Source organism: Chinchilla lanigera, unplaced genomic scaffold, assembly GCF_000276665.1.
Source record: "Chinchilla lanigera isolate Chin_1 unplaced genomic scaffold, ChiLan1.0 scaffold00007, whole genome shotgun sequence".
NCBI classification, from domain to species: domain Eukaryota; kingdom Metazoa; phylum Chordata; class Mammalia; order Rodentia; family Chinchillidae; genus Chinchilla; species Chinchilla lanigera.
Window position 1 is genome coordinate 8,415,544 of NW_004955408.1, and position 17,447 is coordinate 8,432,990.

Consider the following 17,447-nt stretch of genomic DNA (forward strand, 5'->3'; position numbering starts at 1 on the left):
CTGATTCTCCTGGAGAAGCTTGTCGTGTTGGTTTTCCTGATATGAACTCATCTGTTCTCACTGCTGGAGGAGCTCGGATCCTCACTGTTGCAGGGGATGGCTGCAGTTCTCTTTAGGGAGCCCTGGTCCTTACACTGAGTGTTGGCTTCCTGGCTCCAGTGCAGATCTATAGACCTCGTGGCACAGATCCTTCACCCTGTTGTTAGACTACCCAGCACAGACTTGCATGAGACATTGTCATGGGCTCAAGGCCCCCAACTCATGGAGGACAGTGCCATGGGCTCTAGGTCTTCAGCCAGACTTGTGCAGACATTTTGCCATAGGATCTAGACCCTCAGTTAGATTCTTTGGATCTCTAGTGTGTAGACAGATCTCTTGCACTCTTCTGCATTTGACTCTTTCATTGAATATTATAAAATAATCCTATAAGGGGCTGGGGATTTAGCTCAGCGGCCAAAAGCGCCTGCCTGGCAAGTGCAAGGTCGTGAGTTCAGTTCCTGGTACCGGAGAAAAACCAAAACAAAAAATAAAAATAAAATAATCCTATAAATTACGTATTAAATCTATTCCCTTGAAAAAACTGACAACAAAATCGGGTGCCAAAAGTGGGGTCTTTGCTGTGACTACATCTGATCACGTGGTTCAGCAGCCTTTGGGAATGACTTCTGGAAAGAGTTTGGAATGATTTGGAGATATAAGCTGAAAAAGTAGAGGTAGAATGCTTTAGGCTGTTCTGTATGGAAGATTTGGGTCAGAGTTCAGAAGACCAGAAGGCTGATAGAAATCCTGCCAGTAAAGACCAGGCTCAGGAAGTTTCTGATAAGAAGAACTGCATTGGCTGTTGGACTTAAGATGATATGTTTTATGGCTTGGCAGAAAGTTTGTCTGTACTTTACTCATGTCCAGAGACTGCCTGAGACTGAGATTAAGGGTGGGAGACTAACTAATCTTATAGAAGAAATGTCAAGCCAGTCTAATGTTGAGGTGGTGGCATGGCTACTGTTGGGGGCTTTTAGCTAGATTTACATTGAGAATCAAGAGCAAAGGGGCCAGCAGAATGATTAAAAATGCTCAGTTTGGCCAGAAAGGAAACTCTAGTAAAGCTGTGGACTGCAAAGGTAGAGCAGATATCTTGATTGCTGAGAAGCAACAGAAGAATAAAAAAGATGGCTTGAGGGCATCACAAGAAGCAGGACTCCATGCTTTGCAGCCTCAAAATTGCAAAAATGAAAGATTTTGCTTTGAGAAGAAAGCCCCAGTGCACCATGTTCCAGAATGGCAGCAGCATAAAGAATTTGTTTCTCAGAATTGGATTCAGAGTGGTCAGCCATCCAGGCACTCAACCCCTACAGCCCAGAGAGAGGTAAACCTGGCTACTGCTCCAGCTGCCAGCAGACCATGGCATCATGCACATGGTGCTGGTTTTGGATGCATGCAGAATAGAAGAGTTGTGGCGTCAGGAAGGTTTCCACCCAGATCTCATAAGGCCTAGCAGGCTGGGCAGTGTGTCTGAGGGTAGTGTGTGAAGGTATGAGTGTGAGGCCAGAGGTGCAGTAGAGGCCTCAGAAATTTGGAGAAGCCAGGAATGTGGATCATTGGATGAAAACTCCAAGGAGAGAACAGAGTAGGCCCAAGACAGAAGTCATGGAAGCTACAACAACCAGAAGTGCCATACGGGTGGAGCCACCTGAGCCCTTTAAAGTCCACTTCCTGCCACAGATAACTTCAGATGCTGCAAGTGGAACTATAGGACTTAATGTCTACTCTGATGGATTTTGGACTTGCTTTGGTCACATTCCTTTGTTTGTTTTTAACTTTTGGAATGGAAATGTCTACCTTGTGGCAATGAATGTTGAAAGTGTTTAACTTTCTTTTCATATGTACAGGGGCTTACAGCTATGAGTTTGCCTTAAATCTCAGAGAAGACTTGGGACTTGGACTTTTCAGCAATGTTAAAACTGTAAGACTTCGGCAACTCTTGGGGATGGACTAAATGCCGTTTGTGTAAAGGAGTGTGCATGAGTCTTTGGGGGCTCAGGGGCAGAAGGTTATAGTTTAGGTCTAAATGTCTTCCCAAAGCCCCATGCACTTTTAGATAGGGCTTTTTTGGAGGTAGTCAAATCTAGAGTTTGATTCATTCATGGTTCAACACTAGGATTAAGGGTGCTGGGCTTAAGGGTGAGTGATTGCTGGATCAGTCCACTGTTTGTACTGGCACTGCCCTAATCCCTGCAGTCTGGCTTGTCTCCCCCATTTGCATTTATTGCTATTGCTATCTCTGGCCACCATGAACAGTTGCCCCTCTGCCATGTGACACCCTGCCTTGGAGCCTGCCAATTATGGACTGAAACCTCTACAAACTGAATTAAATAAACCTTCTTCCTTTAACTATGTGTGTTGGGCATTGTCTCAGCAAGGAGGAAAAAAGTGAGACAGAGACTCACTATGTAGTTCAGACAGGCTGGCCTCAGACTTGCGGTGAACCTCCTGCCTCCGTCTCTCAAGTGCTAAGATGTGCTATCACACCCAGGTTCAAAACCATTTTCTTTCTTTTTTTGAGATAGTGTCTCACTATGTAGTTCAGCCTAGCCTTGAACTTGGGGTAATCCTCCTGCATCAGTCTCCCAAGTGCTGGGATTATAGATATGCACCAACATCCTGGCCAAAATAAGGATTTAGTACTTTTCCTAATAAGGAAGTACCTTTTCCTTATTAAAGTACCTTTTAGTACCTTTGGTACCTTACTAAAGTACCTTTAAGTACATTTTCCTAATAAGGATTAGTACTTTCACAAAAAATAAGGGAGATGCTATGTAACCAGCTAGCTTGACTTCTTAGAACACAAACAGAAACAAAAAAGAAAAAGTCCCGGTCAGTGCAGAATCCAGACACACAACTTTATGTCCTGACCCCTTTCTGTCTCAATGGACAACTTGAGTAAGTCTAGTTACTTGGTTTCTCACTCACACCATAGTAGGTCAGAAATAACCCAAATGAAATTCAGGGGATATCAGAAGAAAGAATGAAGCAAAGTAAAAGATGGGTACATAAATATATAGAAGAAAATACAGATACACAATTCTTAAAAGTAATGACAGTCATTTTTGTAAATTCTGCAGTTTTGGGTAATTTAACCTAACAGTTCTCAAACATTTTGGACTCAGAAGCTTTATATACTTGAAAAACTTTTTCAGGACCCCAAAGAATTTTTTTAAGGTGAGTTATATATACATAGACATTTATCATATTAAAAATTGAAACTGAAATGTTTAAAGTATTTATTTATTCACTGAAAATAACAAACCTACTACTTGCTAACATATTTTTTAAAGAAAAAATGTTTTTCAAAACAGAAAAATTTTAATGAGAACAATGCCACTTTTATTTATCACATCTTTGATAAATCTCTTTAATATTTAGCTTAATGCAACATGGCTAGATTCTTTTATCTGCTTTTACAGTTTGTTGTGATATGTTGTGCTTAAATATGTGAACAAAATCCTCACTTGCAAGGACACATAGTTGGAAAGCAAAAAAAATTTGTTTTTCAAATTAAATTTGCTTTTGTGTATTTGCATGTAGTGTTGGGGATCAAAGTGAGGACTCTGTACATGATAGGCAAGCACTCTACCAACAGCTATATCCCCAGCCCCGGAAGAAGTATTGTAATGTATTTTTCAGATAATTAGTAAAGACTACCCTTAGATATTCTTTACTACCACAACAAAATTCAACAAGTGGACTTTCACGGAGAATAGGCTGCAGTGATCTGTATTGGAATGAACCTGAAACCAAGTTATAAAATTTTGTACTCAGTTACAGTAAATTAAAATCTATCACTCTCATTTGCCCAGACATGATTGTCTAATGTCACACATTACTCACTGGGAAAACACTGGTTCTCTGAGTTATGCAGATCTTCCAAGCGCTGACACATTTCATTGTAAAACATCTACAAATTATTATATTTGTTACTATCACCACAGATTTCATCAGAAGAATCTGTAAACAGCACTGGGAAGCTGTGAAGCTCAAAACAGCAATAAATACATTTTATAAATTTCTAACTTTGACTTTGTTTGAATTTTTATCATGAGTCATAAACACAACCAGATGCTTTCCTTGAAGCAAAGGCTCACTTCACTCATTTTCAAGATAATGTTCACTAAATAGTCTATTCTGAATAGTCTGTGTGCCTGTGTAAACTTCTAAGTGAAAATGATGTTCCATGACAAAAACAAGTAGTTCACCTCACAACTCAAATAATGTTAGTTTTGCTTGAGAAAACCCCCTACAACAGCATGTATCACATCATATATTAAAAAGAGTATACCTCAGGGTCAAGATCTAATAAAATGAATAATTTTTACTGTTTCATCAAGTTAAATAAAACCTGCATAAAAAAAAAAAAAAAACGATATTAGCAAAGCTTGGTGCTACTGTCTATGGGACCAGCAATTTTATCCATCACTACTTTTCATCATCAGTAAGCATCCAAACAGTAAAAAACTAAAAATAAAAATGTTTAAAAATAAATTACATCTTGGGATTATTATTCCCTTTAAGGACTCTGGACTCAAGGATCTGTAGATCACATGTCGTAAACCACTGATTTAATCTACCACATGGGTAACTGACCCCGTATGTCCTAATGAACACCAGCAGAATTATTTATGCAATTTTAATGTTTACAACTGATTATTTCATCAAGAAAAAGTAAAACTATTCATTAGATTCCGTTTTCTTTAAAAAAGAAAGTGTAGAATATACCTTAGAAATATTTCCAACTAAAATGTTAAAATAAAATGTCCCTTATACCTTAATATTCAGTTGCCCAGAAACTACAGTTTACATGAACTACCATATTTCCAGATTATTTTGCAAAAATGAGAAGTTTCAACATGCAAATTTTGTCAGAAGTGTAGATATTAAAATTCAGGACAAAAGAACTTTTAAAAATGAAAAGCCAAACGATCACCCACATTTGGGTAGCTGTCACTGTGCATGCTTCGATTCAACAGCAGATCTGGCATGACAGGAGTCAGGGAAGCGTAGCTGGATTATCTAGAGATATAAACATTCATGGGGGCAACCAAACTGAGAAAAAGATCTGACCAGAGCAGCTCTCTCACTGAAAAACTACGCAGAGTTGCATGTTGCAACACTGGACTTCGAGAAGCTACCAGTAGACAGGGAGAAGAGGAGATGGGACACAAGGCTGACTTGGCCATTTTAATGCCTGGCAAGAAGGCTACAGAGAGGATTTTCCATAAAAAAATAAAATAAAATCAGGATAGAGTAATGAGACAGTAAATAATTTATTTCCACAGCAAAGCAGTACCTGCAAACATAATGCATTCTCCCCACTCAGATGCTCAACTTTTGTATTACCTTTTCTCTCTTCTTCCTCTTCATCACAGAACTCTGCTAGGGAAAATGCTTCTTTGAGTTGCTCTAATTCAAGTTTTAGGGTCTCTAATTCTTCTCCACTCAGAGAATTAAGTACAGACTTCACCTGAATGGATATAAAATAATAAAAAATTGTGGAACTATGAAAGGAAAAAAATTCTCAAACGGAGAAGACAATATAGGTCAAACTAAAGTTAGTACAAGTTCACTAGCCAATATAATATAAGCAATTCCTTAGAAATCTTAAGACAGGAGGCTAGTTATCATACAAATGTAGAAAAATTTGTACTTCCAAAAATAACATAGGCCACGGAAAAAATGAATAGTTTGCAAATTATTAGTGCTTAACAACAGTTTAGAAATCAAGGTGTTGTGGACTGTAATCTCAGTACTCAGGAGGCTGAGGCAGGAGGATCTGCACATTCAAGGCCATCCTGGGCTACACAGTGAGTTCAAGGTCAACCTGGACTACATAGTAAGACATTATCTCAAAAAAAAAAAAATCAAGGGGAAACGAAATATTCTTGAATCAATTAAAAACTAACAGGTAAATGTCTACAAATTAGCAGCTTAAATCAACAGATTTTCTTGGCAGCTGAAGCCAAAGAAACCAAAAAAAAGAAAAAGAAAAAAAAAAGGGTGGGGTAAAGAAAAATAACAGATGTGCTATTAAAAGCTCTAAAAAAAAAAGGGTGGGGTAAAGAAAAATAACAGATGTGCTATTAAAAGCTCTTTGTTAAAAAAAAACAAAAAGCTCTTTGTTAATCTGCCCTTTTATGTGTCACTTTAGAAAAAAAAAATCTGACTCATTGTGATTCTTGGTAGCAATAATTTAAACATTGGCTTTTCGTTTGTTCTGGTAGAGTATTTCCACAGAGCCTCAAGCCTCCATCAGAAATGCATTTCATCTCCCAAATGCACAAAGAGAAAATAAGCTACGCAACATTCCTTTTTTTGAAGTTTTTCGGTTGGAATTTTTGCTTTGGAATTACCTTTATTTCACTTTCTTGGGAAAGCATCTCCAGAGCTTCTAGATGGGAAAGGCCTTGAAATTCATCAAAGAGTAGCCCATAATGAGTATTTTTGTCAGTTTCCATGGTAACCTCATTGGAGGTCCATAGCTCTTCTTTCTCCTTCGCCTCTCGTAAAACCTACAAAGAGATGGAGGCATTACACTGAAACAGTAATGAGAGCTCAAGGGTGAGTTTCAAGAGTGGAAGGAATCAAAGCTAGGACAGGTGTCAGCACAGAGCACTGCACTTTCATTCTTGGCATTGCAATTCAAATGCAATAGGCTCAGGAGCTGCGGGAAAAAAATAACACATAATCTGGAGCTAGACAAGGTAAATAACACCCAAGGAACCAGGTGTTTTTCTCAAAGTGGTTTAAACATTAATCTAATAAACAACTTTGACTTGATTTAGCATTCTGCACTGCACTGACAGGAGGCTACTGCAAAAACAAAAGAGAGAAAAAAAAAACCCTGGCATTTTCCTAAGCATTAGAGCTCTCAATGCTCAACCCCCAAAGCTTTAATTTAAAAAAACCAATGAAAATTCTTTAAAAGGAAATTATAACAACGTCCCACATTAATAAATGCAAAAATACAAATCAAAACAGAAACAGGAATCAAACAGGTAAAGAAAACAGTACCTGAGATAGTGTAGAATTTCGGTTCATCAGACCCTTAGTTCTTTTAAAGCCAGGATCCCCTTCTGCTATTACATCCATTGTCTTTTTCCCAATGAATTCTAAGGCATCCAAGCCTCCAGCAATAACGCTCTTTCCCTAGAAACCACACACAACTTCATTACAACAATAATGAGAAAATATACTTAAACACTTTGATCACAGCATTTAAAAGTATGACCATAGATATCAATCCAACGTAAGAATATGGAGCACATGAAGTAATCATACAAGGCTTGCAGTAAAGTAACTAGGCATAACCACCTTGGAAAACTGTTGGTTATTATCTACTACACATGCATGAGCCAGAAATTTCAGGTGTTCATCAGAAAATATGCATGTAAAAGCCTGGGCATACCAGTATTACTTACAATAACTACCCCCAATGCTTACCAACTCTGGAATAAATGCAATGTGACAATGGAACACAGCAAAGAAAATACTCGTAAAATGCGACATGGATATATTATGCAAACATAATACTGTGTGAAAGAAGCCAAATACAAAAGGGCACAAGGGGTTCAGTTCCACTTACATAAAGCACAGAAGTAGGCAAAATCAATCTACGACACTAGAAGACAGGGCTAGTTGTCTCAGTGCAGAAGATAAAATAAGTCAGGGGCACCGGACATACCATAATATTAGTCTAAGTATGTTCCCATGGTGAAAATTCAAATTGAACACATGATTCCACTTTCTGTATGGATGTCACATTTCAACAAAAAATTTTTTTAAAAAGTACTAGCCATTGACTCTTGTATATCAATACTGTGTCCTCTATTATCCTTTTTAACATATTTCTCACTATACATGGTTTTCTACGTGTCTATCATAAATACAGATACTTTTCCCCTTCACTTAAAAGATGTAATTATAGGAAAAGTATTTTTATAAAGCAAAGACATTGTCTAGGCCACCAAACTAAGAATTCCTGGTCCATAAAATCTTATATATATTTCCTCTCTGTAATTTTTCATCCTATATGCCTTTATTTCTTTAAAAAAGTTTCTATGTAGCTCTTACTCTACCCTTAAGAAGTGACTGATCTTTAGGACTCCCTTAAGAGTTATCAGTTCCCATGGCTTTTCAAGGAAAAGGAGAAAAATACGCAAACCATTATAATAATGAAAGGCTTGAAGCTCCCCTGGTGCAATCAGTTAGCACACGGTACTTGTAATCAAAGGCCACCTTGTACTTTTTACTCACTGTGCTCTGAACAGCAGAAGAAATGGTCGAGAATACACCAAACGGACCAGCCACCAAGGAGTTTTCATTCTCTCTGGTACTTGTCTCTTCTATAGTAGGAGAAGGGCCACATGAAAGGTAAATATGTAAGGAAGGGTCACTGTTTTACTCTCTTAGCATCTATGAGACTTTTCAATAATTAGACCCTGCTTCCTGTGACCTTAAACCTTTTTAAAAAAAGAGAAAAAACACTAACACAGAATTTCAAAACAAGATGAGAGATTAACAATGGTTAATATATTACATATTGTTATCTTCAAAGTAATTGCTCAAATTAAAAGATAGAGGCACGCATTACTGATTAAACAATATAAGCACAAATCGTTTTTTTCAATGAACTAAATCAGTAGTATAACTACCTTATCTATCTTTTGTATATGTATTTTTTCTCTTCCCTTCTTTTCTCCTTTCACCCATCCCAGTTGTTCTTTCTTTTTGAGCAGCTGCTTTCCCTTTCACAACATCTGTTATAGATTTTGGGTCTTACCTACTTTTTCAATTTCTTACACTAGGGAGACAGTACAATGTTTTGTGAGTTTGATTTATTTCACTTATGAGTATGGTCTCTAGTGGCATCCATTTACCTATAAAAGCTGTGAGTTTATCCTTCTTTATAGCTGAGTAGTACTCCATTATATAAAAATACCGTATCTTTTTTATCCATTCCTCAGTTGATAGGCATTTGGGTTGTTTCCAAGATTTAGCTATTAAAAACTGTACTACTATAAATAGGAGTGCACATATATCACTGTGGTTTTTCATTCTTCTGGGAAAATACCCAAAAGGGGAATAGCTGAGTCAAATGGGACCTTTAATCCTAGTTTTTTGAGGAATCTGCACTCTGATTTCCACAATGGTTATAACAGTCAACACTCCCACCAACAGTGGAGAAGGGTTCCTTTTTCCTCACAGCCCCTCCAGCATTTGTTATTGGTTGATTGTTTGATGATAAAAAGCCCTACAGAAAACTGGAATAGATGGCTTTTACCTCAATCTGATAAAAACGACTTATGACAAACCAACAGCCATTATCATACTGAACGGACAAAACCTGAAAGCTTTCAATCTAAAATCAGTAATAAGACAAAGATATCCACTATCACCACTCCTATTCAATATAGTTCTGGAAACATTAGCCGGAGCAATTAGATAAGAGAGAAATAAAAGGAATAAGGATAGGAAAGGAAGAAGTTAAACTATTATCATTTGCAGATGACATGATACTCTACATAGACTCCCAAAACACAAAAACACTTCTAGAATTAATAACCAAATTCAGTAGCACAGCTGGATACAAAGTCAGCACTCAAAAATCAATAGCATTCCCATACACAAACAACAAACTCACTGAGAGAGAAATTAGGGAAACCATATCCTTCACAATAGCATCCGAAAAAATGAAATACCTAGGAATCAATTTAACAAAGGAAATAAAAGATCTATACACTGGAAATTATAGCACTCTGAAAAAAAGAGATCAAAGAGGATATCAGAAAATGGAATGATATCCCTTGCTCATGGATAGGAAGAACCAGCATTGTAGAAAATGACCATACTCCCAAAATTTACACACCTTTAATGCAATCTCGATCAAAGTATCATTAGCATACCTCACAGATCTAGAGAAAATATTCCTAAAATTCCACTACTTCTGGAAACAGAAGAGACCTATAATAGCAAAGGCAATCCTGGCCAACAAATGCAGGACAGGAGGCATCACAATCTTTTTTTATTATTTTAAACTGAAAGTCTATTTTAAAATGAAAGCTAAAACATGCAGCTCATTTTTTCTTTCCTTTCATGTCAAAAATTAAGTGCAGTCTTTTGAACATGCTACTGATCAACACAACTTTAAATTATATACTAAATGATCTCAGTGACACAATCTCCTAGACAGGTTAAAACTATTACATCAGAACACAGACCAGTGGTTGCTAACGGCTGGAAGAAGACAGACGGGAGTGACTACAAAGAAACATAAAAGAACCTTTTTCAGTAATGAAAATACTCTTATATCTCAATTGTCCATATAGTATAGAAAATATTCTTTATCTGTACCATCATGTTGTACTATACAGTTATAAATATAACTATGTTAATCAAAACATAAAACTGCACAGGTATAGAGTAAATTTTGCTGTATGTAAATAACTTGATTTTATTGTAGAAAATTACAGTATTAGTAGGTATAGAACACAAACATTACAAAGAGTATGCTTCCAATAATCTATTTTATTAACCTAGAACCTTACAGATCAACTATTACATCAAATGATCAACCTATATTATACCAGATACTCCATTAGAGGGAGGACTTTCACTTCCGCCTATGGTGAGTTAACTGATACTGGACTTGCCCTTCTACAACAGCAATTAGAAACTGGACAAAATTTTTATTAACAAGGATAGTACAAGACTTCAGTCTAGGGGAAAACAGAAACAAAGTGAACTCCACAATTGGGCTGGCTTTCTATCTAGAGGCATCTTCCAAATCACAACGGAAGGTGGGAAAACCTAAGCAGAGCACAACAAATCATGACTGAAAAAGAAAAAGACTACCATCAGGGAAGGCTGATACAGCTGGAATTTTCAAAGCAGAAAACTGGAAAGAACAGAGTCACATAACTAAAGAGCTCTAAGGATCTACATAGGTGTGCTCTTGTGTCTGTAGCTGGATATTCCACTGCTCAGGCAAGAGGAGACTCTACAAGGCTGGAAAATGAACTATTACGGAGCAGTGACCTATTCCTAGAGCTCCTGTCTGGCTTAGGCATTAGACTTCCAACCAACCAAAATAGACAGATTTCATTAAACAGCTGAAAATTTCATAAAGACCTCAGAAGATGAGGTCCTACCAGTAGATATAAATTAGTCATTAGGGTAAGGTCTATTCTAGATTCATCCTGAATAAGCTTAATGTTTTGAAGTACCAATCTAACTACACATTTATCATAGCTACCTGCAACAAAAGGAAAGCAAAAGACAACACCCTTTAAAGGACACAACAAAATCTCTAAGTGATGATCAAATGATTTTCATCATTTTCATCATGAGCCTCTGCTCATCTTAAAGTTCTGAAAAGACACATTTCAACAATCTGCAGTGTTATCTGGCAACCAATAAGGAACCACAAAGAAATCAACAAAGCAATCTAAAAGAAAAGCCTACCCAGAACCCTACTATCAATGAATCACTAAACTAACTGTATCTACAAGTGTTCCTCTAGAGTTCTTCAGTGAGAAAGATAAACTCAGTTTTAGTCTCACATTCTTTTTGCAGGAATTCGTACCAGCACCTCAAATTCATATACACAGTCATTTGCACCCATGTTTGTATAATGTAAAATTCTCCCTTGACCATAAGTGACCCATGTAAAAGTGGCCTAAGTTTAGCTACACATAACTTCTCCCAGAAATTCGGAAGGAGAAATAACTAATGAGAGTTGGTCACTGAAGGGTATGTATACCAGGATTCAATATACAGCTGGGGAAAGTAAGCAGAGTCAGTCAGTCAAGACTGACTCTTCAAGAGAAAAAATGAAGAAGCAGGGAGAACAACAAGGTCCCTGGAAGACTGGGAAAGCAAACCAGTCTTAAAACACTCTCTAGGGGCTGGGGATTTAGCTCAGCGGCACAGCACTTGCCTGGCAAGCTCAAGGTCGTGAGTTCGGTTCCCGGTACCGGAAAAAACCAAAAAAAACAAAAAACAAAAAACAAAAACAAAAACAAAACAAAAAACACTCTCTACTTTCTGGTTCCAGGCCTTCTTGATCCCTGGCAATAATTCTGTCTTTTATACTTTAAGTGGGGGCAAGTTTCTCTTTGAACAAGGAAAGCCTCCAGAATAAAACTTCAACTTCATAAAAATCTAAATGTAAAAGCAGTAACAAAAAATATAGTGCCCACTAACACATTAAAAAAAAAAAAAAACAAGCCATGAAACATTCAAATTCAGTTAACTCTTATTGGTCACTTACTAAATTATGCCATTCAAAATGCTCTGCAACTCTCATAGGCTACATTCACTGCCTTATGCCTTTAATGTTTTCAACAGTTCCTTCAGATCATGTGACAGATGCAAAAAGTGAAGAGACACATAAGTGGTTACCTGACACAGACCTTGAAATGGCAGCTAAAGGATCCAAATCTTTTATCTCACCAGTCCCATGATGCCACACCGTAGTACATGTTAAATAAATACCTACAGAAAACTAAGCTCAACTGTTCCATTTCAATCCAAAATTCTACACCTTAGTATTTCCACATACTGACCTGCTGCAAACTTGACTTCAGAGGAAATTTCACTGGGACTAGGGATCCCAAGGGAAGTCTCTGCCTTCTCAATGACATTTGAAATACCTTGTCCTGATAAGACAAACGGTAACACTTTTCATGTTGGTTATCAAAACTGAAGAAACAAACCAAAAGTCCACCCACATATTTTTAAAACCATTATGACCATAAGGCATGTTATTTTAACAATATGTAACTAATCATTAGTATGCTCTCTTTACACAAAAAGTTGATTTATCACCACCAAAGCACAGGCTTACATTAATAATTCCCAGACTTCAACCTTCATATGAGAAAATGCTGCAAAGTCTAGCATCAGAATGTATCAGCCCATCATTACTAACCATCCTTAACCTACAAGCCCTTTGAGTAAACATGGAGAGGACAACCATTAACAAAGTTGTTTGTGACACATATCTGCAGCAAAGTGCACACAATAATCATGAAATGACCTTACCTACTGTAGCCACTGTAGCTGAAGCTGAGGAGAGCAAGGACTTGCCCCAGCTTCCCCAGTAGCCCCATCCAGTCTGGGTTACATCTTTAGAAACAGTCTCCTATTTTTCCCAGTAAGAAAAAAAAAAAAAAAAAAGAAAACAGAAAATTATAGGAAAGTCAGAACATACAGACAAGATATCTGTTAATCAAAGTATGAGTGAATAAAACATATTATTTGCCTAACAAAATATATTACTTGAGCCAGACCTGGTGGAACATACCTGTAATCCTAGCCCTCTGGGAGGCCAAAGCAGGAGGATCACAAATTCAAGCCTAGCCTGGGTAACTTAGCAAGATCCTGCTGTCTCAAAATAATAAAGGAAAAGCTGAGGATGTAGCTCAGTACAAAGGTCCTAGGTTCAATCTTGAGTACCAGAAAATTCATCAATCAATAACTTGACTGACAGGTATATGTTAGCCAGCATGCAAGCACCACATATCCAGAACAACTACTCATAATGGCACTCATAAAAAGAGAAAAATGTTTTGTGGTTGTACAATCAAAGAAACGCAACCCTAAATTAATATAGCTTCCAAATCTCTTTTAATCCTAGTGTTTTTACATTCTAATATTTTAAAATATGCTCTACTTAGGGTGCAACCTGTAATACCTGAACTTTTGAAGTTTCAAGGTCACTGGATGGTTTGATCTCTGGTCTTCTACGAGTGGACGCCACAAGTTCTGATTCACTCTCTGGCTTGGCACTTTGGTCAACAGACTCAGAATTCTTGTCTGGCTCACGGATTTCATCTTTAAGGATGGGTGTTGTCTCGGTTATTACTGGAGTCTCAGTATCATCTTTATCTGACATGATTAGAACATCACCTGATCAAAAGTCCAAGAAAAAATGTACTTATATAGGCTTTCTAAGTCTAAATTCACAGATCTACATGCAGATGTAAAAAATAATAGAGAGACCCCATATAGCCTCACTGAGTTTCCCCAGTAACACTAGCATAATTACAGAATAATATCACACCAAGAAACTGACACTGATATAATCCACCTTACTCAGATCTCATGCGTTTTATATGCACTCACTTCTGTGTACATAATTCTATAAAATTCTATCACATACAGTCTCATCCTTTGCTATCCATAGGGAGTTGGTTCCCGGATCCCCCGATGATAGCAAAACCCATGATAGTAAAGTTTTTTATACAAAGCACTGTAATATTTACATATAACCTGCACACATCCTTTTATATACTTTAACATCCATAGATTACTTATAATATCCAATGCAATGTAAATACTACGTAAATTGGTGTTATATACTGTTTAAAGAATATTGACAAGGAAAAGACTGTTCAGGTTCACTACAGATGAGTATTTTCCCCAAATATTTTCAGTCTATGATGGGTTGAATCTGCTGATGAAGAACCCAATATGGAGGACCAACTGTATGGATGCTTGTGACCATCACCACAGTCAAGATACAAAACAGGGGGCTGGGGATTTAGCTCAGCGGCAAAGCGTCTGCCTGGCAAACGCAAGGTCGTGAGTTCGGTTCCTGGTACTGGAGAAAAACCAAAAAAAAAAAAAAAAAGATACAAAACAGTTTAACCAGAAGGGTCCCCTGTGCTATCCTTTCTTTCTGCCACAATCACTTCCCAAACTTCTTCCAACCCACAGAAACCAACTATTAATCTGTTCTCCCTCTTTAAAATTTTGTCATTTTATGATATTATATAAATCATACAGAATATTATCTTTTGAGACTGACTTTTTCACTCAGCACAAAAACCTCCAAAACCATTTCGGTTGTATGAATAATTCCTTTTTATTTCTAAGTAGTATTCTACAGTTTAGATAGTTTAGACAACTGCAACTATTTATCCCCTGAAGGTTGTCTGCGCTGTTTCATTTGGGGCTGTTACACAAATAAATTAACTATGAAAGTTCATGTACAGATTCTTACAGAAACATGAGCTTTCTTTTCTCTGGGCTAAATGACCAAAGTATAAACAATGGGTTATTACGGTAAGTACATCTTTAGTTTTATCTGAAACTGTTATATTCTTTTCCATAACAGTATGTTATTTTATTTCCCCCTAGGATTTAGGGTTTTTTGGTACTGTGAATCAAACTCAGGACCTTGAGCTTGCCAGGCAGGTGCTTGTGCCACTGAGGTATATCCCCAGTCCTCCCCTCCAGGATTGTATAAGTAATCAAGTTTCTCCTCCTTCTCTCCAACTTTCATGTTAGCATTATTTTTTATTTAAACCATTCAGAGAGCTAAGTGGTGGTATATTACCGTGGCTTTTCAGTTGCATTTCTACAATAGTTAATAATGTTGAACCTCTTTTCATTTGCTTATTTGTCACCTAAATAACCTCTTCAGTGAAATACCTACTTGCTTGCTTATAATTAGATAAAGTCAGCGGTTTGGTTTTTAGGTTTTTTTGGATGGAGAAGGTGTTTTTTCTGGGGTTTTTTGTTTTTTGAGTTTTTTTCCTTTTTGCTGTTGAATTTTGAGAGCTCTTTATTCTACACTCAAGTCTTCTGTTTAAAATGCAGTTTTACCATCAATATATACATTTAAAAATGTTCCCCATCACTAACTACTTGAGAAATGCCCATTGAAACGAGATTCCATCTCACTCCGGAAAAAATGGCTATCATCAAGAAATCAACTAATAACAAATGCTGGCAAGGCTGGGTGGGGAAGGAGGGAACCCTTCTAGACCCAGCTATTCCCCTTCTAGGTATCTTCCTGGAAGAGTTAAAGACATCATACCATAATAGTGTGTACATACCCATGTTTGCGGCGGCACAATTTATAATAACTAAACCTTGGAAGCAGCCTATATGCCTAATAGCAGATGAATGGATAAAGAAAATGTGGTATTTATTCACAACAGAGTACTACTTTGCTATAAAGAAAAATCTGAGTCATTTGTAGGATGGATGAACCTTGAGACCACATTAAGTGAAATAACCAGACACAAAGGCTTAAATATCACATAATTTCTCTTATATGAGAAACTCAACATACAAATAAAGTACAAAGAAAAGACAACAGTACAAAAGAGAAGAAAGTTATTGTAATTCAACATGGACAGCATATCTAAAAGTGTGACTTGATTTAGTATAAATGTCTTATTTGTTTTAGAGGTTCTTCTGGCCTGTTAGTCTGGCTGTTAATCTTATGTATGAAAAATGACTTTATAGGACTTACAGGATAAATAAATGAATCTGATGCTGCAAAAAGGAGGAGGGGAATAGAGGGGAAGGAGAAAAAAGCACTGAGATGTGTTATGTACATGCACCAGCTCCCCATAAGCAATCTAGTCACTATGTCCCGCAAATATGTAGTAGTAAAAAACACCAAAATTTTTTTCAAAATAAAAAATAAAGTAAAATGTAGTTTGCAAATGCCATATCCCAGTTTATAGCTTATCTTTTCATTGTCTTTGTGTGGTCTCTAACAAAGCAAGTTTTGCATTTCAACGCGGTATCATTATCAGTTTCTCCTTTTATCAATTATTCCTCAAAAATCTTATTAATCATTACTATTTCAATTTTTCCAGAAAGATTATTAAAGTCACAGACAACATTTTGGTCAGATCAGCTTAGAATAGCAGTAAAGCTCTTTGGCAATTAAAGTCAAGATACTATTGGTACGTCTACAAAAAAGCAGATACTAATTTTCAGGATAAACAACTATCACCAAACAAATGTATGTCACACATATACAGGTAGCTATAAACAAATACCCTAAGCATGAACAAATAGTTTAGTCGAGTATGAGCACAATCTATGCCATCAAACTGTTTCTAATATAATAGAAAAGTCATACTAACAACTAAGACAGAGTGGACACAGCACTATAAAAGAGGTACATACAAAATGCTAAAAGAAAAGGAAAGGAAGCTGGCCATTAGATTCAGGGTATATAACTCATAAACACAGTACCTAAAATAAGTCTCAAGCAGTGGTCACCAACTAGGAATCTGAGTGCCAAATTCAGCCTACAGATGTTTTTAATTGAACTGTACAGTATTTTTAAAATTAGTTGCTAACATTTAAAAATCAGACTTCATATAAAAATACAAGTTGCCAAGTTCTCTAGTAAAACTGGAAGATCTGGCAACACCAGGTCACACCTGACTGGGTAATAACTACTCTAGCTTAAAGAGCCCTTGGGTCCTTTTAGATAAGGCAATGTTCTCCCATAGTCCACAATTTCCATTCACATCCACTTCATCCTTTATTTCAGCCTGATTAGTACCATAGGCATTTTAGCTTGCAACACTGCCTTAAGTTGTACTTGAGATGTTGAAAGACGAAATTGCCGATGAGAAATTCAA

At 36.9% G+C, this 17,447-nt stretch overlaps 1 protein-coding gene across 4 annotated transcripts in view; it reads right to left on the bottom strand.

Annotated features, from left to right (window-relative positions):
• Fam114a2 (family with sequence similarity 114, member A2) overlaps positions 1 to 17,447 on the bottom strand; it is a 38,472-nt gene that overhangs the window by 19,359 nt on the left and 1,666 nt on the right. For all 4 annotated transcript variants that reach the window (XM_005376191.2, XM_013508608.1, XM_013508613.1 and 1 more), the window contains exons 2-8: positions 13,745 to 13,959; positions 13,093 to 13,192; positions 12,615 to 12,707; positions 8,305 to 8,393; positions 7,063 to 7,197; positions 6,402 to 6,560; positions 5,392 to 5,515 (exon numbers count right to left, since the gene is read on the bottom strand). In XM_005376191.2, coding sequence (XP_005376248.1) covers positions 5,392 to 5,515; positions 6,402 to 6,560; positions 7,063 to 7,197; positions 8,305 to 8,393; positions 12,615 to 12,707; positions 13,093 to 13,192; positions 13,745 to 13,945 — 901 coding nt within the window. In that variant the 5' untranslated portion in view covers positions 13,946 to 13,959. The remainder of the gene's footprint in view (positions 1 to 5,391; positions 5,516 to 6,401; positions 6,561 to 7,062; positions 7,198 to 8,304; positions 8,394 to 12,614; positions 12,708 to 13,092; positions 13,193 to 13,744; positions 13,960 to 17,447) is intronic.